Source organism: Mobula hypostoma, chromosome 5, assembly GCF_963921235.1.
Source record: "Mobula hypostoma chromosome 5, sMobHyp1.1, whole genome shotgun sequence".
In the NCBI taxonomy this organism is placed as follows: Eukaryota; Metazoa; Chordata; class Chondrichthyes; order Myliobatiformes; family Myliobatidae; genus Mobula; species Mobula hypostoma.
In genome coordinates, this window is record NC_086101.1 from 154,017,722 (window position 1) to 154,041,844 (window position 24,123).

At 41.1% G+C, this 24,123-nt stretch overlaps 1 protein-coding gene across 3 annotated transcripts in view; it reads left to right on the forward strand.

The window, feature by feature from the left end:
* Window positions 1–24,123, forward strand: part of adgrl3.1 (adhesion G protein-coupled receptor L3.1) — a 587,214-nt gene that overhangs the window by 379,623 nt on the left and 183,468 nt on the right. For all 3 annotated transcript variants that reach the window (XM_063049189.1, XM_063049191.1, XM_063049192.1), the window contains exon 6: window positions 7,421–8,218. In XM_063049189.1, the coding sequence (XP_062905259.1) occupies window positions 7,421–8,218 (798 nt within the window). The remainder of the gene's footprint in view (window positions 1–7,420; window positions 8,219–24,123) is intronic.

The following is a 24,123-nucleotide window of genomic DNA, read 5'->3' on the forward strand; positions in this document are numbered from 1 at the left end:
AAAACCAGTAGAAGCAGAGACAGAAGTTAAACTAATTTTTTTGTTTTTTTTTCTTTTTCTCTAAGCCCCGTGTGTATTAATAGATTAAAGTAGTCCAAAACTTTTCTTGAAATGCAGAGCCTCAACCTGATATGTTAAACATTTCTTTGCCGCCATAAATATTGTTCAACCCATTGAGTTCCTCCAGTGTTCTTTTTTTGGACTCCAGACATATTTTCTGAAGAATAGAAGAGTAATATTATTGATAATTCACAATAGAATGTTAATAGAGGACAAGCGTTTTTGAGCATTTGCTTTATCAATAATTAGATGGCTTTCTATTATTATATAACAAAAATAATAGACTAACTGAACAGCTTTCAGTTTGGACAATAATTTGCATCATAATTGGTAATGATGGAAAATAGCTGTGTGTCCAGTCTTTCATTCTCCCACACTAGTTCTTAGTTACTCTGATACAGTGACTCCCCTGGTTGTGAATGAACTGACCCATGAAAATCCAAAACAAATTCTCCAAAACATGTTAAAGCATTTTTCCAGCTAGTAATAGGAATATGAAAACTGTATTCCCTCTAGATGCAGAATATAATCCATTAGTTCAATTATGGGTAACCTTAGTGTGAATATTCAGTGAAATTAAAGAACTGCAACCTTGATATCTTTAGGAGAAAAACCAGTAATCTAGAAAAACTCCTTTCTGCAACCCTCCAAGTGATCAAAGTCACTCCATAAGACCAAGATCATGATACAAATCTTAGAACATAGTACAGCACCGGAACAGGCCTGTTGATCCACAATGTTGTGTCGAGTCAATTAAATGAATAACCAAATGGCCAACTAGACTGATTTCTTCTGTCTATACAATGTCCAGCTATTTTCCTCACACCCATGTGCCTATCTAAACATCTCTTAAAAGTCTCTAGTGTAACTGCCTCTATCACCACCGCAGGCTACGCATTCCAGGCACCCATCATTCTGTGTAAACAAAAACTTTTCCTACACATATACATTGAAATTAATACCTCTCGCTTTAAATGCATGTCCTCTGGTATTAGACATTTCAACCCTGGAGAAAAAGATGCTGTCTGTCTACTCTATGTGTCTCATAATCATATAATCCTCCATCAGATCTCCGCTCGGCCTCAGGTGTTCTAGAGAAAACAACCAAAGTTTGTCCAGCCTCTTGTTATAGTTTACGCCCTCTAATCCAGGCAGCATCCATGGTAAACCTGTTCTGCAGCCAATCCAGAAGTACGCCATCTTTTCTATAACGAGGTGACCAGAACTGTATGAATACAGTTGTAGCCTAACCAAACTTTAATAAAGCTGTATCATTTTGTATTGGGTTCAAACTCTGCTCCAGGTTCTTCTTGAGAGTTTATGACAAGGAAGTCAGATTTCTACTTTTCATATTTTCAGAATACCACAATTTTTTTTCAAACAATAAAGGACTCGTTAATTATTGTTGCTGCTGTAATGAATACAGCACAGTTTGCAGAATCAAATCTATCATAAGCAGCAACAAGAAAATTGTTATACATTTAGTGTTGATGGTAGGATAGATATGGGACATTATCTGCAGTCTGTTGTGTCACCATGGGATAAGAGCATAAGATATTGCCCAGGATAATGCCTATAGCTTCTCAAATTAATGCACTTAATTTCTGACATCATATTTAATTTCCCATTGAAGAAGGAAGCAAGTACTCCCTCAAAAGTGGACATGAGATTATCTGAGGTCCAGAATGGATCTGAGAGCCACTTTACACCCCTCTTTACATCAGCATCACAGCAGAGGAAACTGCGAGCTGTTTCAAACTCCTGGGAGTGCACATTTCGTACAACCTCTCACTTTTGGTGGATGTATCCTAAGCACATACTACCCAATCAGACCAGCTCTCCATCACTTTTACTTTCTGAGGAGGCTGAAGAAAGTTGGTAACACACACAAAATACTGGAGGAAGGTCAGGTAGTATCTATGGAAATGAGTAAACAGTCGACGTTTTGGGCTGAGACCCTGATTCGGGACTGGAAAGGAAAGGGGAAGACACCAGGATATAAAGGTGCTGGCGGGCGGAGTGGAGAAAGACTAGCTGGAAGGTGATGGCTGAATGGGTGAATCTAGGTGGGTGGGAAAGGTAAAGGGTTGGAGAAGATGGAATCTGATAGGTGAGGACAATGGACCATGGGAGAAAGCGGAGGATGGGCACCAAGGGAAAGCAATAGGCAAGTGAGGAGAAGAGGTAAGAGACCAGAGTGGTGAATAGAAGTAGAGGGATGGGGAAAGGAAAAAAAAAATACAGGCAGAAGAAATCAATATTCAAGCCATCAGGTTGGAGGCTACCTATACGGAATATGATGTGTTGAGAGTGCCCTCATTGTCGCAAAAGAGGAGGCTGTGGACTGACAAGTCAGGATGAGAATGGGGATAGGAATTAAAATAGTTGGTCACCAGGAGATTTCACTTTTGGTGGATGGAATGGAGGTGCTCAACAGAGAAGTCCCCCACTTTATATTGGGTCTCGCTAATGTTGAAGAGGTTGTATCGGGAGCACTGAACACAATAGACAACCCCAATGGATTCACAGATGAATTGCTGCCTCACCTGGTAGAACTGCTTGGAGCCCTGAAAGAAGGTAAGGGAGGAGGTGAAATGGCAGGTGTAGCATTTCTGTCATATGCAGGAATATGTAGCAGGAGGGCAATTGGAGCAGAGGGACGAATGGACAAGGGAATTATGGAGTGAGCGAACTCTACAGAAAGCAGAGAATGAAGGAAGGTAAAGATGTGTTTGGTAGTAGGATCTCGTTGAAGATGGTAGATGTTACGGAGAATGATGTGTTGGAGTAGATGCCCATGGCCACCCCTTGAGTCTGGAGAAAGTGGGAGGAGCTGAATGAGAAATTGTTGATGGTGAAGACCAGTTCTGCCAGATGGAGGAGGATGGTAGTGGGAGGGGAGCTAGTTGGGTCTTTTGTTCCAGTGGACAGCTTTGAGCCCTTTTTTAATAGGGGATAGAAGTGTAAAGGGACTGGAGATCCATGATAAAAATGAGGCGGTCAGGGCCACAGAGTTGAAAGTTATTGAGATCAAGAATGTGTGAAGTGTCGCAGATTTAGATGGGAAGGGACTGAACCAAGGAGTATAAAATGGAGTTGAGATACACTGACACAAGTTCAGTGAGGCAGGAGCAGGCAGAGACAAGTAGCCTACCTGGTCAGTCAGCTTGGTGGATCTTGGGTAGAAAGTAGAAACAAGCAGTGTGGTGTAAGCGAACTTTGAGTTTGCTGGCAGTGGATGGGAGTTCTCCAGAGTTGGTGAGGCCAGTGATGGTGTTGGAGACAATTTTCAGATGACCCAGGGAGTTCTGGACTATGTGCATCCATGCTTACATCATCCTACAGATGCACAGTAGAGAACATCTTAACATGTTGGATCAGTCCATGGTATGGAAACTGCACTGTGGCAGACAGGAAGGCTCCAGAACAAATAATCAAAACTGCCCAGCGCATCTCTGGAATCTGCCTACCTGTTATCAGGGACATATATACAGGAAGGTTTCAGAAAAGAACCAGTAACATCATGGAGGATCCCACCCACCCTTCTCATGGACTATTTGTCCCACGTCCATCAGGGAGGGGGCTACATAGTGTCCATGCCAGGAATACCAGACTGAAAATAAGTACTTTCCCCAAGCAGTAAAGCTGATCAACAACTCCACCCACTAACCCACCCTTCCACAACCCCGACCACCACTACTTTATCATTTTCCGTCAGTCACCTTACATGCAGACACTTCTGTGCCTATCGTCACTTTGTGGACATACAATCTGTCTATGTATACAAGCTATCTTATGTACTTGGTGTATATTTATTGTGTGTTTTTAATGTGTTCTTTATCTTATTGTGGTTTTTTTGTGCTGCATCAGATCCAGAGTAACAATTATTTTGTTTTCCTTTACACTTGTGCACTGGAAATGACATTAAACAATCTTGAATATGGAATTTTGGATTGCAAGAGAAAGTCTGTGGAAGGATACTTGTACAAAACTGCAAGTTGATTCTCACTGACCCTCAAGCTAATGGCCACCTCAGCAGAGAATGGTTTGGCTACCAATGGTGAATAAAAACCACCCCTTTCCCACTGTCCAAAGCTGACTGCTTTTGAGCAAGGGCATCCCATCATCACTTCTGTGTTCAGTAGTATTTTTAATTACATTCTTATTTTCTCTTAAGCTATTACTTCAAATTGAGAGTATATGAAAGAATTGTCCTGTGTTTAGTGAACCAAACCTTCTCTCTAATGAAGTGTTTCCCAATGAAGCATGAAAAGGTTGCAATTTCTCTCAACAATGGCTTAAGTTGAACTCTCTCTCTATCTATTGACTTTAACCTATTCTTTTATTAAATTCATAACTTATTTGGTTGATATTTTGTTTGAATATCTGCCACCATTATGATTATTTGCTGGGCCTGAACTGATTTAGGGAAGTATTTTTCTGTGTGAAGAAAACATTTCTAATCAGGTTTCCAAATGTTCCTAACTGCTTTTGCCATTGGAGCAAGGAAATGAGAGTAAATCAATGTGTATTCACTGATAGGTGTTTTAAAACCAAGATACCAGGCGTAATATTCTGTGAAATTTCACAAATTCTACTGAAGATTTTCTTGTAGAGTTGAAAAAGAACATTATTGGCTGCCAAGGCTCCAGTGATCAGGGTTCAGATCTAACCTCCAGCGCCAACTACATGGAGTGTGCATGATGACCCTGTAATCGTACGGGTTTCTATTGAGTTCTGTGGTTTCCTTCCATGTCCCATGAATGTGCAGGTTGCTAGGTTAATTGGCTGCTGTCAGTTGTCTGTGCTGTTGGTAGAATTTGGGGGGATATTTATAAGAATGTGTGGAGAATATAGTGTAGGATTAGTGTAAAGTTGTGCAAATGATGGTCAGCTCACATACTGTGGGCTGAGGGTCCTATTCCCATGCTTTATCTCCCTATAACTATGAATTATAGCAGAGAAAACTGTCAACTCACACTCACACTATATACTTCCATTGCCAAGTTCTACCGATGGGAAACAGTGTGAAGAACAGACAGTGCTGAATATTTTAAGCTTTGGCACCACAGTTTGAATAACTCTGCCTCCTTCTAGACATATGGGTCATGTTATTCTGTGGCCATGCTGGTGTGGAACCAGCTATCCACTGCATGCCTTTGTCACTGTTTATGTCTGTGCTTCAGACACATGAAAGATTCGGAAAGAAAATTGCCAACTCTCAGAACTTGCAGTACGTCCACTATTTTTGATATAGAATTGAATGTGACGTATAAAAATATTGCTTCTTGTGATCTTGTTTGCAAGCTGTTATGTTATAATTATTGGTTCCAAGTAAAAAGGAAATGCATTAATAATTTATAACAATGAAATTTGTACACAATGTATTTCTTCCTGTCAGACGTATATCCTTCTTTCTGCTTTCAGAGAAAGGCAATCTCAATCACTTCTATTTATTGAAGTTTAGATTTCTATTTATTGAACTTTTAGGTACCAAGGATTGAAATATTGAGCAAAAAATAATGAATGATTTGGACTGAGGCATCTAATAATCTTTGAGGGCATTTTGAGCAGTTTTCTGTTATGTATTCTCAACTTCAAAAATCCAGTAGCCAACAGGAATTTTAAAAGGATTTTACAGTAGTTATATTGCAGGATGGTCCAAGAGCAAGTTCTTTGAAGCACACAGTAGGATGGATAAAGTTTGAAAACTATAGGTTAATACTCCAATCCTGAGGTTAGTACTTGGTCTCCTAGAGAATTAGAGCCAACAATACTAAAGTGAAACCTTGTTAAAGCCACAACCACTTCTGCCCACTAAACCTGTTTTTAACATTTGTCTCATCGAAGCTCTTCACCATTCAAATCTGATGCTGTACACATAATGGTCAGAGAGCTCCTAGTATTTTTTTTTAACAGCTTTCTCCTCTCTATTGTTCCCCACCTCCAGCCCAAATTTTAACCACAGCTAAAGGCAAAAATAAGCTGTAACAAAGTGGTTAATGGGTTATTCCTTGTTTGCAACCTGGACCTCTCGTTCAAATGGTCCCTGACCACTTAGTTAGCTGTGTTGGTCTACACTAATTGAAATGAATTGAAATCTTCAACGATGCATTGCTTTCACTGCTTAAACCTGCTGTGGAGAAGTAATTGCTTGGCATGTTATTCTCAGGTTTGTTAGATAGTTACCCATTGAGATGTGCTAGAATAGTCAAAATTGATGTGCAACACTTATGTGTCAGTCAGAAGGGAGATGGCTTGTGACTTGCATTAGATTGACTTTGTCAGCTGAGTTAGTTGTGGAATGTTTGAACTTTGTCTTGTGTACTGTACTGATTATCCAACTGGTGCTCTTAAGCTGTCCTGTCAATAAATTTTCAGTACCATAACACATAAAAGTTGCTGGTGAACGCAGCAGGCCAGGCAGCATCTCTAGGAAGAGGTGCAGTCGACATTTCAGGCCGAGACCCTTGTGTTTTTAATAATCTTCTTGAATATTTTGCTATTTCTTTCCAGGTTTTAAAAAATAATTAAATTCTACATTTCCAGTTACTGAATAATTTTTTTTCCAGCTGTCCATTCCTCTCACCTTTAATGTATTTTACAGAAATGTCATTGCCAGTGAATATCATTAATCTATTCTCTTTTCTCCTTCATTTCTTTCTTCCCTCTCCCAATGCCTAAATAGAAGTGGAACAGAAAGGTAATACAAAACTTAGAAATTACACATTTATGATCACTGTTGTGCACTTACCTTATTAACATTTTGTATGCAACTATTTTGCTCTTTTTTTGTTTGTGTAGATCTTAACCAAGTTTAGAAGTACCATGTTCCATTATGCTGCTTGCTAACAGAACATATTGCAACATACACATTTTTCACTTTGTTAGAAGAGATCAGATCATTAAAGGTTTAACTGTTCTCTCCTTTATATTCTTCCCATACCATGCCTCTCCTTTTGATTTAATCTTCATAACCATTTTGCAAAAGCTGCTTTTTAAATATTTTCCTCAGCTGTTTAATCTTGAGGCAGTTTAGTCGACATTTATAATGAACTGACAATTGAAATAAGTGAAAGTGAAAGCCAAACACTTCACTTGTTTTATTAAAAAGAGCAGTTTTCCTTTTCGAGATATGAAAAGCCATTTGCTCACTGTTCTGAAAATTCTGATTATTTTGGGATTTTCAAATTGTTTTACATCACATTTACATGTTTATGTCTGATAACTTTGAGCAAACAACGTGTTTGAATATTTTGAAGGATCTACAGGAAATATGAAAACAGCAGTTCGTTGATTATGCCAAAAGAAGCAATCACATGGAAATTTTAAGTGTTTTTCTTTTCTTCCATTCCCACAGTTTTCTTATGCCCTGGAACACTTAAAGCTGTTTATCAAATGGACCACTTGTTTGAATCTGATCACCAATCAGGAGCCTGGTGCAAAGACCCACTTCAAGCTTCAGACAAGATCTACTACATGCCGTGGACTCCGTACAGAACGGATACATTAACTGAATACTCTTCAATGGGGGATTTCATTGCAGGGCGACCAACCATCACCTACAAACTTCCTCACCGAGTGGATGGAACCGGCTTTGTAGTATATGATGGAGCACTGTTCTTTAATAAAGAACGAACAAGAAATATTGTGAAGTTCGATCTCAGGACTAGGATCAAAAGTGGGGAGGCCATCATAGCCAGTGCCAATTACCACGACACATCACCATATCGGTGGGGAGGGAAGTCTGATATTGATTTGGCAGTGGATGAGAATGGACTATGGGTTATCTATGCAACAGAGCAGAACAATGGCAAAATAGTAATTAGCCAATTAAATCCTTACACATTGAGGATTGAAGGAACCTGGAATACTGCTTATGATAAGAGATCAGCTTCAAATGCTTTCATGATTTGTGGCGTCCTCTATGTGGTGAAATCAGTATATGAAGATGATGACAATGAAGCCACTGGGAATAAGATAGACTACATCTATAACACTGAGCTGAGTATGGATGGCAATATTGAAGTATTATTCCCAAACTCCTACCAGTATATTGCAGCAGTGGATTATAACCCGAGAGACCACAAACTCTATGTGTGGAACAATTATCATGTCCTGAAGTATTCGCTGGAGTTTGGTCCACTCAATGAAAAAGGTAAGATGGCATTTGTATAGTTGTTTGATTGATTGGTTTCTCTGACTCTTAGGAATGTCCTATCTTGTGCAGTTTAGAAACAAATGCTTCTTTTTGGTTGGGTACCCTTCCTTCTTTGGGTTTGAGCAAACCAACTCAGTTAGCATACAACTCTTTATCTCACACTGTGTTACTTGGATTTTGGTCCCAATAGCAAACTTTAATTCTACTTGCGAATAAACAGTCAACGTTTTGGCCGAGATCCTGCACTGGGATTCTGAAGCGTTGACCTGTTATTTCCTTCTGTAGATGATGCTCTCCCTCCTCCAGCATTTTGTCTGTGTTGCTCAAGATTTCCAGAATCTGAGAATCCCTTGTGTTTAAAACAAAAGAAAGGTAATCAATAAATTTTTCACTGGCTTTGAAAAATACAATCATGAGAATTTCAAGTGAATGCCCTGCTCTTTCAAAGCTACAGTGGGATTTTCTGTATGGATTGAACAGCTAAATAGAAACATTGTTTAACATCTCCTTCAAAAAGCAGTTCCTCAACAATTCAGCACTTCTTTAATTTCATTCTAGTGATTTAGCTGTAGAACCTGGTGCTTACATCTCAGTGCAAAGATTTAACCTGTTATCTGTAGTTCACTGGTGGTTCTGCTGCCCTTGAGCTAGAATGTATTGAGTTCAAGCTTACTCTGAAGAATTGAACTTGGTCTTGGGTACATACTTGACTGCAAACGGATCAGTCATTATTAAGTAGCACACAGGACTTGAGAGGCTACTCATTTGTTCAAATGCATGTTGTCCCAAAAGTGGATAATGCATCAGCATCAAGAGTCAATGCATCAGCATAATGGACAGAAACATAGAAAACCTACAGCACAATACAGACCCTTCAGCCCACAAAGCTGTGCCGAACATGTACATCAGAAATTACCTAGGGTTACCCATAGCCCTCTATTTTTCTAAGCTCCATATATCTATCCAGGAGTCTCTTAAAAGACCCCATCGTATCTGCCTCCACTGTCACCGGCAGCCCATTCCACGCACTCACCACTCTCTGAGTAAAAAAAATTGCCGCTGACATCTCCTCTGTAACTACTTCCAAGCACCTTAAAACTGTGCCCTCTCGTTAAGCCTTTTCAGCCCTGGGGAAAAAGCCTCTGACTATCCACACGATCAATATTTCTCATCATCGTACACATTTCTATCAGGTCACCTCTCATACTCCGTCACTCCAAGGAGAAAAGGCCGAGTTCACTCAGCCTATTCTCATAAGGCTCCCCAATCCAGGCAACATCCTTATAAATCTCCTCTGCACCCTTTCTATAGTTTCCACATCCTTCCTGTAGTGAAGTGACCAGAACTGAGCACAGTACGCCAAGTGGGGTCTGACAACGGTCCTACAAAGCAGTAACATTACCTCTTGGCTCTTGATCTTAATCCCACAGTTGATGAAGACCAATGCACCGTATGCCTTCTTAACCACACAGTCAACCTGTGCAGCAGCTTTGAGTGTCCTATGGACTCAGACCCCAAGATCCCTCTGATCCTCCACACTGCCAAGAATCTTACCGTTAATTCTATAGTGTCCCATCATATTTGACCTACCAAACTGAACCACCTCACACTTATCTGAATTGAACTCCATCTGCCACTTCTCAGCCCATTTTGCATCCTATCGATATCCCTCTGTAACCTCTGACAGCCCTCCACACTATCCACAACACCCTCAACCTTTGTGTCATCAGTAAATGTACTAGGCCATCCCTCCACTTCCTGATCCAGGTCATTTATAAAAATGACGAAGAGAAGAGGTCCCAGAACAGATCCCTAAGGCACACCACTGGTCACCGACCTCCATGCAGAATATGACTTATCTACAACCACACTTTGCCTTCTGCAGGCAAGCCAATTCTGGATCCACAAAGCAAAGACCCTTGAATCCCATGCCTCCTCACTTTCTCAATAAGCCTTGCATGGGGTACCTTATCAAATGCCTTGCTGAAATCCATATACACAACATCTACTGCTCTACCTTCATCAATGTGTTTAGTCACATCCTCAAAAAATTCAATCAGGCTGGTAAGGCACGACCTGCCTTTCACAAAGCCATGCTGGCTATTCCTAATCATATTATGCCTCTCCAAATGTTCATAAATCCTGCCTCTCAGGATCTTCTGATCAACTTACCAACCATCGAAGTAAGACTCACTGGTCTATAATTTCCTGGGCTATCTCTACTTCCTTTCTTGAATAAGGAAACAACATTTGCAACTCTCCAATCCTCCGGAACCTCTCCCATCCCCATTAATGATGCAAAGATCATTGCCAGAGGATCAGCAATCTCCTCCCTCACCTCCTACAGTAGCCTGGGGTACATTTCGTCTGGTTCCGGTGATTTATCCAACTTGATGCTTTCCAAAAGCTACAGCAATCCTCTTTCTTAATATCTACATGCTCAAGCTTTTCAGTCCGCTGTCAGTCATCCCTACAATTTCCAACGTCCTTTTCCATAGTAAATACTGAGCAAAGTATTCATTAAGTACCTCCACTATCTCCTCCGGTTCCATACACAAATTTTTCCGCTGTCACACTTCTGAATCTTCTGAAAGGAATCACAAGCGGCTGCAGATGTTGGAGTATGCAGAAACAAACAACTTGCTCAATAGGTTTAGTGCAACACGTGTGGGAGGAAATCAACTGTCGACATTTCAGCTCAGTTCTGATGCAGGGTCTTCACCCGAAAGGCTGACAGTTCCCTTCCTCCCACAGCTGCTGCTCTATTCACTGACTCTTCCAGCAGATTTTTTTGTTGCTTCCAAAAGAAGTGTTACATGGAGTCTAATATCAGTACAGCAATTGGATTAAAGGTGCAAAGGTGAATTACTCCAGGAAATTCCTGAGAAAGAATGATAAACAGTCTGAAAATTAAAGTTATCAGCCTTTATTCTGGACGCACTTAATTTGCAAACACATAATACTGAAATAAAATAAGTGTTAGGTTTGAATTGTGACTGTCAGGAGAAATTGGCAGTTTGAGCAGAGCACCCCTGTGGCCATTCCCCTCAAAAACAATATACCGCTTTGGATAATTTTGTGAGGGAAGACCTCCCGGGAGAATGCCACGGCAACTGGGTTAGAGGCACTAAGCACGGGTCCGTGGTGCAGTAGGGAAGGAGAGAGAAGAAGGGAGCGATAGTGAAGGAACAGACAGGAGATTCTGTGGACATGAACAGGACACCCAGATGGTATGTTTCCTCCCAGTTGTCAGGGCCAGGGATGTCTCAGATCGTGTCCATCACATTTTGGGGTGGTGGGGGGAAGCCAGATGTCTTGGTACATATTGGTACCAATGATGTAGGGAGATAAAGCAATGAGGTCTTGAAAAGAGAATTTAGAGAGCTAGGTAGAAAGCTGAGAAGCAGGACCTGCTGAGTAATAATTTATGATTGCTTCCTGTGCCATACACCAGAGAGGGTAGAAGAAGGATGATTTTGCAGTTAAATGCTTGGCTGAGAAGCTGGTACAGGGGGCAGGGCTTCAGGTTCTTGGATCATTGGGATCTCTTCAGGGGGAGGTATGACCTGTTCAGAAGTGACGGGTTGCACCTGAACCCGAGGGGGACCAATATTCTTGCGGGCAGGTTTGTTAGAGCTTTTGGGGAGGGTTTAGACTAACTTGCCAGGGGGGTGGGAACCTGAGTGAAGGGACTCAGGATAGGACGGATGGTCAAAAAGTAAAGATAACATGTAGTCATTTTGTCAGGAAGGGCAGGCAGGTGGTGGGACATAGTTGCAGCCAACAGGTTGCGTATCAAATCATTAGGGATGCAGAATCAGAAAGGATAGCAAATATGGTACTTTAGATGTTGTATCTAAATGCACATAGTATGAGAAATAAGGTGGATGCAATATTACAGATTGCCATGTATGATGTTGTGGTCATTACTGAATCAGGGCTGAAGGATAGTTGTAGTTGGGAGCTGAATGTCTATGTTACACATTATATCAGAGGGATAGAAGGTAGGCAGAGGGGGTGGTGTGTCTCTACTGGTAAAGAATGGCCTGAAATCAGTAGAAAGATGTGACGTAGTATCGGAAGATGTTGAATCCTTGTGGGTTGAGTTAAGAAACTGCAAGGGTAAAAGGACGTTGATGGCAGTTAAATACAGGCCTCCTAACAGTGGCTGGGAGGTGGACCACAGGTTACAACAGGAAATAGAAAAGGCGAGTCAAAAGGGCAATGTTATGGTAGTCATGGGAGATTTTAACATGCAGGTCAATTGGGAAAATCAGGTTGGTAATGGATCTCAAGAGAGTGAGTTTGTTGAATGCCTAAGAGATTGCTTTTTAGAGCAGTTTATCAGTGAGCCTACTAGGGTATCAGCTATACTGTTATGTAATGAACTGGAGGTGATTAGGGAGCTTAAGGTAAAAGAACCCTTAGGAACCAGTGATCACAGTATGATTGTGTTCAACTTGAAATTTGATACGGAGAAAGTAAAGTCTGATCTAGCAGTATTGCTGTGAAGTAAAGGAAATTACAGTGGTATGAGAGAGGAATTGGCCAAAGTAGATTGGCAGGAGCTACTGGCAGGAATGTCAGCAGAGCAGCAATGGCGTGCATTTCTGTGAAAAATGAGGAAAGTGCAGGATATGTGTATTCCAAAAATGAAGAAATACTCAAATGGTAAAATAGTACAACTGTGGTTGACAAGGGAAGACAAAGCTATTGTAAAAACAAAAGAAAGGGCAAACAACAAAGCAAAAATTAGTGGGAAGACAGAGGATTGGGAAGTTCTTAAAAAACCTACAGAAAGCAACTAAAAAAACCATTAGAAAGGAAAAGATGAAATATGAAAGCAAGCTAGCAAATAATATCAAAGTGGATAGTAAAGTTTACTCAAGTATGTTAAAAATAAAAGAGAAGTGAGAGCGGATATAGGACCGCTAGAAAATGAGGCAGGAGCAATAATAATGTCAGTCTTCACTGTGGAAAACACTAGCAGTATGCCTGCTGTTGTAGTGTGTGAAGTAAGAGAAGCGGGTACAGTTACTATGACAAAGGAGAAGGTGCTCAAAAAGCTGAAGGACCTAAATATACATAAGTCACCCGGACCAGAGGAACTGCACCCTACGGTTCTGAAAGAGGGAGCATTAGAGATTGTGGTGGCACTAGAAATGATCTTTCAAAAATCATTGGAATCTGGAATGGTGCCAGAGGACTGGAAAATTGCAAATGTCACTCCACTCTTAAAGAATGGAGGAAGGCAGCAGAAAGGAAATTATAGATCAGTTAGCCTGTCCTCAGCGGTTGAGGAGATGTTAGAGTCAATTGTTAAGGATGAGCTGATGGAGTACTTGGTGATACAGGACAAGATAGTACAAAGTCAGCATGGTTTCCTTCAGGGAAAATCCTGCCTGATGAACCTGTTGGAATTCTTTGGGGAGATTACAAGTAGGATAGATAAAGGGGGATGTAGTGGATGTTATATATTTGGACTTTCAGAAAGCCTTTGACAAGGTGCCATAGATTAGGCTGCTTACTAAGTTAAGAGCCCATGGTATTACAGGAAAGTTACTAACACAGTTAGAGCATTGGCTGATTGGTAGGAGGCAGCAAGTGGGAATAAAAGGATCTTTTTCTGGTTGGCTGCCAGTGACCAGTGGTGTTCTACAGGGGTGGTGTTGGGCCCACTTCTTTTTATGCTGGATAGAAATGATTTAGATGATGGAATAGATGGCCTTGTTGCTAGGTTTGCAGATGATACACTAAGATTAGTGGAGGAACAGGTAGGATGCAGAAGGACTTAAGACAGATTAGGAGAATGGGCAAGAATGTGGCAAATGAAATACAATTTTGGAAGATGCATGGTCATGCACTTTGGTAGTAGAAATAAATGTGCAGACTATTTTCTAAATGGGAGAAAATCCGGGAATCTGAGATGCAGAGGGACTTGGGAGTCCTTTTGCAGAACACCCTGAAGGTTAACTTGCAGGTTGAGTCGGTGGCAAATGCCATGTTAACATTCATTTCAAGAGGTCGCGAATACAAGAGCAAGGATGTGATGCTGAGGCTTTTATAAGGCACTGGTGAGGCCACACCTTGAATATTATGATCAGTTTTGGGCCCCTCATCTTAGAAAAGATGTGCTGGCATTGGAGAGGGTCGAGAGGAGATTCACAAGGATGATTCCAGGAATGAAAGGGTTTTCATACAAGGAACGTTTGATGGCTCTGGGTTTGTACTAACTGGAATTCAGAAGGATGAGGTGGGATCTCATTGAACTCTTTTGAACGTTGAAAGGCCTAGACAGAGTAGATGTGGAAAGGATGTTTCCCATGGTGGGAGAGTCTAAGACAAGAGGGCACAACCTCTGGATAGAGGGGTGCCCTTTCAAAACAGAGGTGCGGAGAAATTTCTTTAGCCAAAGGATGGTGAATTTGTGGAATTTGTTGCCACATGCAGCTGTGGAAGCCAGGTTGTTGGGTGTATTTAAGACAGAGATTGATAGGTTCTTGATTGGACTTGGCATCATAGGTTACGAGGAGAAGACCAGGAACTGGGGTTGAGGGAGAGATTAAAAAAAGGATCAGCCTTGACTGAATGGCGGAGCAGACTCAATGGGCCAGATGGACTAATTCCGCTCCTATGTCTTATGGTCTTGTGGTCTTATGAATTGCTTGGTCCATCACCTGTTCATTATCATTTCTTTCTCTTTTATGATCTTGCCATGTGCAAATTAGTTGTCATATTCCTTATACTACCTTCACTGACTTTGAGATGCTGTGAGACATCTGGTGGGTCATGAAAGACGCTACACCTCTTTTCTCTCTAGCAGGCTATGAACTGACCGAGGCTGGTGCATTGCTAATTCTGATTGTTGATTTTGGGTGTGCAGGGATTTGGGGTTTAAAAATTAAATTGAATATGATTATTTTGCCACAAATGTGATTCAGAATGAAAAGGCATTAGTTTTACTTCTCGTGAAATTCACCTTAAATCAACTTACATGTGGTGGTAAAGCACAACAAAAGCTTTAATTCCATTGAAATATTTAATCAGAGGTTCCCTGTGGATGAACAGTTTTGCTGTCTCCTAGTTGAACAGTTTTGTTGTCTCCTAATAGATTGTGAATATTAATTATAATTGTGGCCTTTGGGCTGAAAAATAAGAAGTGATGATCTGAGAGCAGAATAATTGAGTTTTCCAAATTGTGAAACGTCATATGTTGTCATCAATTGTACTGTGCAGCATTTACTTGGCCATATTTAGTGTTAATTGCTTGGTTTAAGTGAACAGCTTTTGCTCACTTCTGTTGTTTATGTGATGTTTTGTGTTCTTTTCTCCTCTTTCTCTGTGGTCATGGGGGGGGGGGTGTTTGTCTTACTTTTTTTATCCATGGGCTAATTTTTGGTTTCTTGCTTTGTGACTGTCTGTAAGCAAACAAATCTCAAGGTTATATAATTTATACATTCTTTGACGAAAAATGCACTTTGAAGCAGTCGAAGTGTTGGCATTTTTGTTGCATTACTTAGTGACTTCAGAGCTTTAAGTCAGTATACCTCGCTAATAAATCATAGTCAGCAGTCATGCATTTTTCTCGTAAAGTTGCTCTGCAGCTCCCGGTATGAAAGCTCAAAGAAATACAGTGAGCATAATAAAATAAAACCACAGTTGTTGGAAATCTAAAATGAAAACAGAACATTCTAGAAATTCGCAGCAGGCCAGGCTGCCTCTATGTGATGAGAAGCAGTGTAAGTGAAAAAAAAAATGTTTGGCAATTCTGGGCCAGTGTTTAATGGAGTTCAGGAGGGGTTGAGGGGGATCTGATTGAAACCTACCAAAAACTGAAAGGCCCGGATAAAGTGGTCATGGAGGGCATAGTTCCATTGATGAAGGGAGTCTAGAGTCCAAGTGCACAACCTTAGAATAAAGGGACATCCCTTTAAAACTGAGATGAGGAGGAATTTCTTCAGCCATAGGGTGGTGAGTCTGTGGAATTCATTGCCATGGGTGACTGCGGAGTCACTGGAGTACTTAAAACCGAAATTGATAGGTTTGTGATTGGTAAAGGAATTATTGGTTATGGGAAGAAGGTAGTAGAATGCGGTTGACAAAATGATTGATTGCCAGAGTGGACTCAATGGTCTGAATGGCATAATTCTGCTCCTATGTCTTATGGGATACTGTGCTTCATGCTCACCAATTTTATCTTCCCTTTAAATAAATCGGGTATTAAAATGAATGCCGCAGTTCAGTTCTAAATCTTTGACAATATTTAAGGTTTGCAAAGAATTGTCATCTGTGTCAATTGTGTTACAAGGCTGGAGAATAAGAGTTCTGCTGGGATTGTTTGCCTCTTGTGTTCACAGGGAAAGAAAATCTACTGCCATGATCTTGTCTGGCCTTGAGGCAATTGTATTGTAATCCAATCAGCCCAGAGGTCATTAGAGAGGCTGAAAATGGTGGCCTTGCCAGCCCAGTTGCCTACTCACTGAACGAACGAAAAATGATTTATCGACTCTGGGAGCAGTGTTGCGCAGTTTTGTCTTTGTTCCTCAGTGGTTACATTTTGGCAAGTTTAATGTCTCTGGTATTTTAGAAAAACACACTCACGGAGGCTGACGGAAATCCAGGAAGTGTGATAATAAGTGGAAAGATGGTGAACTGGAAATAAAAAATAAAAACTGAAAATAGTCAAATATGCTGTGTTTAAATGGAAAGGAAAGATGGGCTTTGAGGTGTGGAATCCTTATTAGTATTTCTGTTGACATCTTTTAATAAGCCTTTTTGTCCCTGTTACTATATTTCATGTTTCCTTAATATTTTGTTTTGCAATTTTGGCTAAATTTTCAAGGCAAAGCCTGTTGTTTATTCAGTAGTATTACAAGTGATATATAAATAGGCAAAGTCTATTCATCTGGGTAGGGACATTGGTACATTGGTAGGTGTTTTATTCCTTTTCAGAATGTGGACTTCACTGTAAAAAATACTCAAAATAATTCTTGGAATGATCAGAGGGCGGTAATAAAGGGTTGCTGGTTGGGCTGAGTTGTTCTCTGACCTTGGCAATTTACTTGCAAACATTTCATCACCATCGTCAGCGAGCTGTTGATTGTGGCGTGTTCTCCAAGTGCTTGGCATTTATATACTTTTCAATCAGCTGGTTAGACATCTTTTCAGAAGCTTAATTGTGATGTGGGGAGGAAATCTCATTGCTGATTGGCTGTGTGGCGAACTTTGTGCGTTGTGGTATGGAATTTTGCCCACATTGTCTCATAAATAGGGTCCAAGTCTACATGTTGTGAAAACGCCCTGGTTGAACCTCATCTGGATGACAGTTCCGAGCATTGCATCCTCAATTAGATAACTTGGCCTCAGTGTTGTACCATAATGACTTACAGAATGTGACTGGGGCTCTAAAAGTTAAAATGTGATATCTCGTATGAAATAAGAAATTCCAATCACAAGGCTTGTGAATGAGATTAATTGGTAGAGACACAGGAGAATGCCGATACTGGAATCTGGAGCAATCCACAAAAAAGCTGGAGGTCAGGCAGTAACAGTCAACAATTAAGGGATGATTTGATTAAGATCTGTAGAAATAGGGGTGTCAAGAGAAACCCCTCCTTTTCTGTACTCTCATGTTTGGAGGAGTTGGCCGCAGATTGATGGGGAGAATCTTGAATAAGAATGCAGAAATGTCAAAGAGGTAAGAACGGTAATACCATGTTACACGAAAGGTGAAGCTAGATACTAGTCACAAAAAATGTTAGTGACATATTTTGCATCTGAGATTTATATTTTACAACGGATGGGCAATTACTGTTGCAGGTGGAGTTATATTTTAAATTTGCCTTTATTTTTTACTTGTGTTATTCATTATATCTGCAGTATACATCTATATAATATCAATTCAATGCTTTCCCTTACAATGTCATAGTCATAGAGCACAGAAAGAAACTTTTTGGCCCATCTAGTCCACGCTGATTTGTTATTCTGTATAGTCCTCACATGGACCATAGCTCCCCATACGCCACCCATCCATGTACATACCCAAATTTCTCTTAAGTCTTGCAATCGAACCCATATCCACCACTTCTGCTGGCAGCCTGTTCCACACTCTCGCCACCCTCTGAGTGAGGACGTTCTCCCACAGGTTCCTCTTAAATACTTCACCTTTCACCCTTAACCTCTAGTTCTAGTTTCATTCACCCTCAGTGAAAAAAGCTTGCTTGCATTAACTTTGTCTGTACCCCTCACAAGTTTGTATACCTCCATCAAACCTCCCCTCAGTCTCCTACACCACCGGAAATCAAGTCTCAATCTAACTAATCTTACCCCACAACTCAGGGCCTCAAGTTCTGGCAACATCCTGGTAAATTTCCTATCTACTTTCTAAATCTTATTTATATTTTTTTTCCGTAGGTAGGTGACTAGAACTGCACATAATACTCCAAATTTGGCCTCACCAACTTGTGCAATTTGAACATAAAATGCCAGAGTAGTTTTAGTTCTAAAAGAGAAGTTAAAAACGTCTCTGCATTTACAAACCCCATTTCCAGAAAAGTTGGGATATCTTCCAAAATGCAATAAAAACAAAAATCTGTGATATGCTAATTCATGTGAACCTTTATTTAACTGACAAAAGTACAAAGAAAAGATTTTCAATAGTCTTACTGACCAAGTTAATTGTATTTTGTAAATATACACAAATTTAGAAATTGATGACTGCAACACACTCAACAAAAGTTGGGACAGAGTTAAAAGAAGATTGAAAAGTGCACAGAATGTTCAAGTAACACCAGTTTGGAAGACTCCACATTAAGCAGGCTAATTGGCAGCAGGTGAGGTATCATGACTGGGTATAAAAGTAGTGTCCATCAAAGGCTCAGTCTTTGCAAGCAAGGATAGGTTGTGGCTCACCCCTTTGTGCCAAAATTTGTGAGAGAATTGTTAGTCAGTTCAAAAGGAACATTTCTCAACACAAGATTTCAGAGAATTTAGGTCTTTCAACATCTACAGTACATAATATTGTGAAAAGATTCGGAGACATCGCAGTGCTTAAAGGGCAAGGTCGGAAACCACTGTTGAGTTTGCGTAATCTTCGAGCCCTCAGGCGGCACTGCCTAAGAAACCGTCATGCTACTGTGACAATTATAGCCACCTGGGCTCGGGAGTACTTCAGAAAACCATTGTCACTCAACACAGTCCGTTGCTGCATCCAGAAATGCAACTTGAAACTGTATTATGCAAGGAGGAAGCCATACATCAACTCTATGCAGAAACGCCGGCGAGTTCTCTGGGCCCGAGCTCATCTCAGATGGACCGAAAGACTGTGGAACCGTGTGCTGTGGTCAGATGAGTCCACATTTCAGCTAGTTTTCGGAAGAAAAATGGGCATTAAGTTCTCTATGCCAAAGATGAAAATGACCATCCAGATTGTTATCAGCGAAAGGTGCAAAAGCCAGCGTCTGTGATGGTATGGGGGTGCATCAGTGCCCACGGCATGGGTGAGTTGCATGTATGTGAAGGTACCATTGACTCTGAGGTGTATATTAGGATTTTAGAGAGACATATGCTGCCATCTAGGCGACGTCTCTTCCCAGGATGTTCATGCTTATTTCAGCAGGACAATGCCAGACCACATTCTGCACGGGCTGCAACAGCGTGGCTTTGTAGACACAGACTGCGTGTGCTTGACTGGCCTGCTGCCAGTTCCGCTCTATCTCCTATTGAAAATGTATGGCGCATCATGAAGAGGAGAATCAGACAACGGAGACCACGGACTGTTGAGCAGCTGAAGTCTTATGTCAAGCAAGAATGGACAAAATTTCCAATTGCAAATCTACTACAATTAGTATCCTCAGTTGCAAAACAATTAAAAAGTGTTATTAAAAGGAAAGGTGATGTAACGCAATGGTAAACGTGCCTCTGTCCCAACTTTTGTTGAGTGTGTTGCAGCCATCAAATTCTAAATGTGTGTATGTTTACAAAATATAATTAAGTTGGTGAGTAAAACTATTGAAAATCTTTTCTTTGTATTTTTGTCAGTTAAATAAAGGTTCACGTGAATTAACATATCTCAGATTTTTGTTTTTATTGCATTTTGGAAAATATCCCAACTTTTCTGGGAATGGGGTTTGTATGTTTAGCACATAATACAGAATATTATTTTTCATTTTGAGTTTTATATGTGTACGTGTACCCTTGAGTCCCATGCTATCCTAAATATGAAATTATACTTCTAAGGGTTATAGTCGAAACAGTTAACAACGCTGAAGTGGAAACTGATTCTTTGGATTTTTTTGCACAATAGTAATGCTTTCTTTCCCACAGCTAAAAGAATACTATAATTATATTTTTAGAAAGCATTATGTTGAGAAATCTGCAGTGCTCCCTTTCATCAAGAACTGGACTTCTACCTCATAATAAAATTAGCTTCACTCTTGGATGAATTTGGTTCTGTCTGAATTGTGAATACACATGGAGGCTGCTGACTGCATAGAGAGATCTCATTACTTAATTGAGAGCTTTGTGAAGGTTTCCGTGTGTCGATGTGGAAATCCTTGTAACCTTTAGCTACATATTTGTAAAGCTTAACCTTCTGCCTCTGAATAAAAAAAAACAGCTGCTGGTGTGATTAGCTGGCTATAATCCTCCAACCTCTTGAAATCAACAGCAAATTCTTTACATTTCCCATTCCATTGTTATAACTCTTTGTCATCATTATTTGAAACTTAGGATGAGCTTTATTTCTAGGACATAGATTGTTTTTCTAAATACCAGAGTCATCAAAAACATTCCCAAAGTATTATTACTTCTCAATCAAACTAAATGAATGCTAACTTTGAACAGTTTTTCTTTCTGCTTGAAATACTACCCTACCAACTTGTTTGGTGAAGGCCCCCAAGCACTGAACATTCCTACTACCCATTGTCAGAGGTTGTTGGGAGCCAGAGATGGGTCTCTCAGTACTTGCCTAACTGAAAACTGCTTGAAACTGAGTTGAAGAGAATGTGCAGGAAGAGATGTTGCAGCCAGGAGGTCACCAGGGACCGCAGATGCTAGAATCTGAGGTAACAAGCAGTTGGGCGATCTCAGCAGCTCAGACAGCATCTTGGGAGGCAGAAGGATGGTCAACATTTCAGGTAGAGATCCCGAGAGTGTAGAGGGAAGGTATCCAGAAGAAAGAGATGAGGGGTGTGGTGAGGCAGGGGCAGGCAGGTGATAGATGGATAAGGAGAGGTGGGAGGGAGGGGAAGACAGATGGAGTCAGGGCCACTATTTGTTAAGAAATCCACCTTCTCCAAGTTCCCCTCAAAATCAGAGAATGTGTTTCTATTCATTGTTCTTGGGTCAATAATCTGCAAATCTCTATCAGTGCATCAGATTTGATGGTAATGTTAGAATCGGTGCAGAGAGAGTGGAAGACAGCACACTGAGAGGGAGTAAGGTTCAAGGAGAAAAGAGAAGTCACGAAGTCCAGCCGGTTGATGTCACATTGTCCTTTTGACCTCTATCTTTATGGAGACCAGATGGCAACTCTCAGACACCTCCTCTTACTTACCCCTTGAAAAGGACCCCACTCAGGACCATCAGAAAATTGTCTCGACAACATCACTAACCTCATCAGCTCTGGAGAATTCCCATCCACTGGCATGAAACTCATAGTTCCCTTACACCGCACTGCTCATTTCTACCTTCTAACCAAGATCCACAAGCCTGTCCGTCTGGATAGCTCCATTATCTCTGCCTGCTCCTGCCCCGTTGAACTCTATGTCTGCAAACCTTGACTTCATTCTATCCATCTTGGTCCAGTCCATTGCCACCAATATCCACAACTCTTCATATGCTCTTGATCTCCTCAACAACTTTCAATTCCCTGGCCCTGATCACCTCATTTTCACCATGGATGTCCAGTGCATTTACACTTCTATCCCCTATCCTGCTCCTTTCTCAACAAAAAACACAACCAGTTCCCCTCCCACTATTATCTCTTCTGTGTGGCAGAATTGGTCCTTACCCTCAACAGTTTCTCCTTCCCGCTTCCTCTCAACTCAAGGAGCAGCCATGGGCACTAGCTATGCCGGCTTTCTCCATGGGTACGTTGAACAGTCCAAGTTCTAAGACTTCTCTGGTAATTCTCCCCACTTCTTCCTGCTCTACATGCTCTGCTTTAGTGCAACTTTATGCACCCATGCTGTGCTTGTCAATTTCATCAACTTTACTTCCCGTTTCCACCCTACCTTTAGATTCATTTGTTCTATTTCCAACATCTCTCTCCCTTTTCTCAATCTATCTGTCTCCATCTCTGGAGACAAACTGTCTACCGATGTCTGTATAAACTGACTAGTTCTCACAGTTATCGTGACTATACCTCTTCCCACCCTGTCTCCTCCAAAAATACTATTCCATTTTCTCAGTTCCTTTGCCTCCACCTCGTCTGTTCCCAGGATGAGACTTTCCTTTCCAGGACATCAGAGATGTCCTCCTCCTTCAAAGAATGGGGTTTCCCTCCTCCACCATCGACGCTGCCCTCAACCACATCATTTCCTGGACATTCACATTCACCCCATCTTTCTGCCACTTTAACAGGAATAGAGTTCCTCTTGTTCTCACCTACCACCCAATGAGTCTCTGCATCAAATACATCTTTCTCTGCAACCTCCCATCTTCAGCTGGATCCTACCACCAATCACATCTTTACCTTCCCTCTGCCCCGCTTTCCGCAGGGATCACTCCCCAACCTCATGATTCCCTTGATCATTTGTCTCTCTACACTAATCTACCTCCTGGCACATATCCCTGCAAGCGACAGAAATGCTTCATCTGCTCATTCACCTCTTCCCTTACCTCTATACGGGGCCCCGGACAGTCCTTCCAGGTGAGGCAATGATTCACCTGCAAATCTGTTGGGCTCATCTGTTGTATCTGTTGAGCCTGATGCGGCCTCCTCTACATTGTGAGACCCAATGTACCATGGGGGCTGCTTTGTTGAACACCTCCGCTCCATCCACCAAAAATGGAATTTCCCAGTGGCCAACATTGGGACACTTGATATATTTGACACCTCCACTCTCTCACAACTACCTTGCTACTTTCATTGACATCTGTACAAATGTCTCCAGACCTTTGTTTGTCTGACCCTTCTAGAATAATACTCTCTATCTAACCTCTTTTCATTCCTCTTGCAAAATGTAACACTTTGTGTTTCTCTGCATTAACCCTGGTCTGCTTCATTCATCTCGTACAACCAATCTTGAATATATCTCTTGTAAGTTCTTCTCACCATTAAGTATACTTCCCAGTTTTTGTGTTAGCTTCAAATCTAGACATTCTGTCATGTACACCAAGTTATTTATAATCTTAAAACAGTAGAGCACAAGAACAGGCCCTTCAGCTACAAGGTTATGCTGAACTAATTAAGTGAGTAATTAAATGTGTAACTAAGCTAATTCCTTCTGCCTGCACAATATTCATATCCCTCCATTCTCTGTGTAGTCATGTGCCCCCTTAAGAGCCACTTAAACACCTTTGTCATATTTGTTCTACCATCGCTAATGGCAGTGCCTTCCAGGAGCCCACCACTCTTTGTGCAAACAAAAAACTTGCCCTGTGCATCTCATTTGAAATGATCCCCTTTCACCCTTTAGGTATGCCCTCTAGCATAAGACATTTCACCCTTGGGGAAAAATACACTGGCGGTTTGTCAATGACTCTCATAATTTTATAAATTACTATCGGGTCTCCCCTTAGCCTCCACTGCTTTAGAGAAGGCAACTTATGTTTGTCTAATCTCTTTGTATAGTACATGTCCTGCTAATAAACCTCTTTTTCACCCTCTCCACAGCCTCTACATTCCTTCTACAATGGGGAAACCAGAGTTGAATGCAATGCTGCAGATGCAGCCTAAC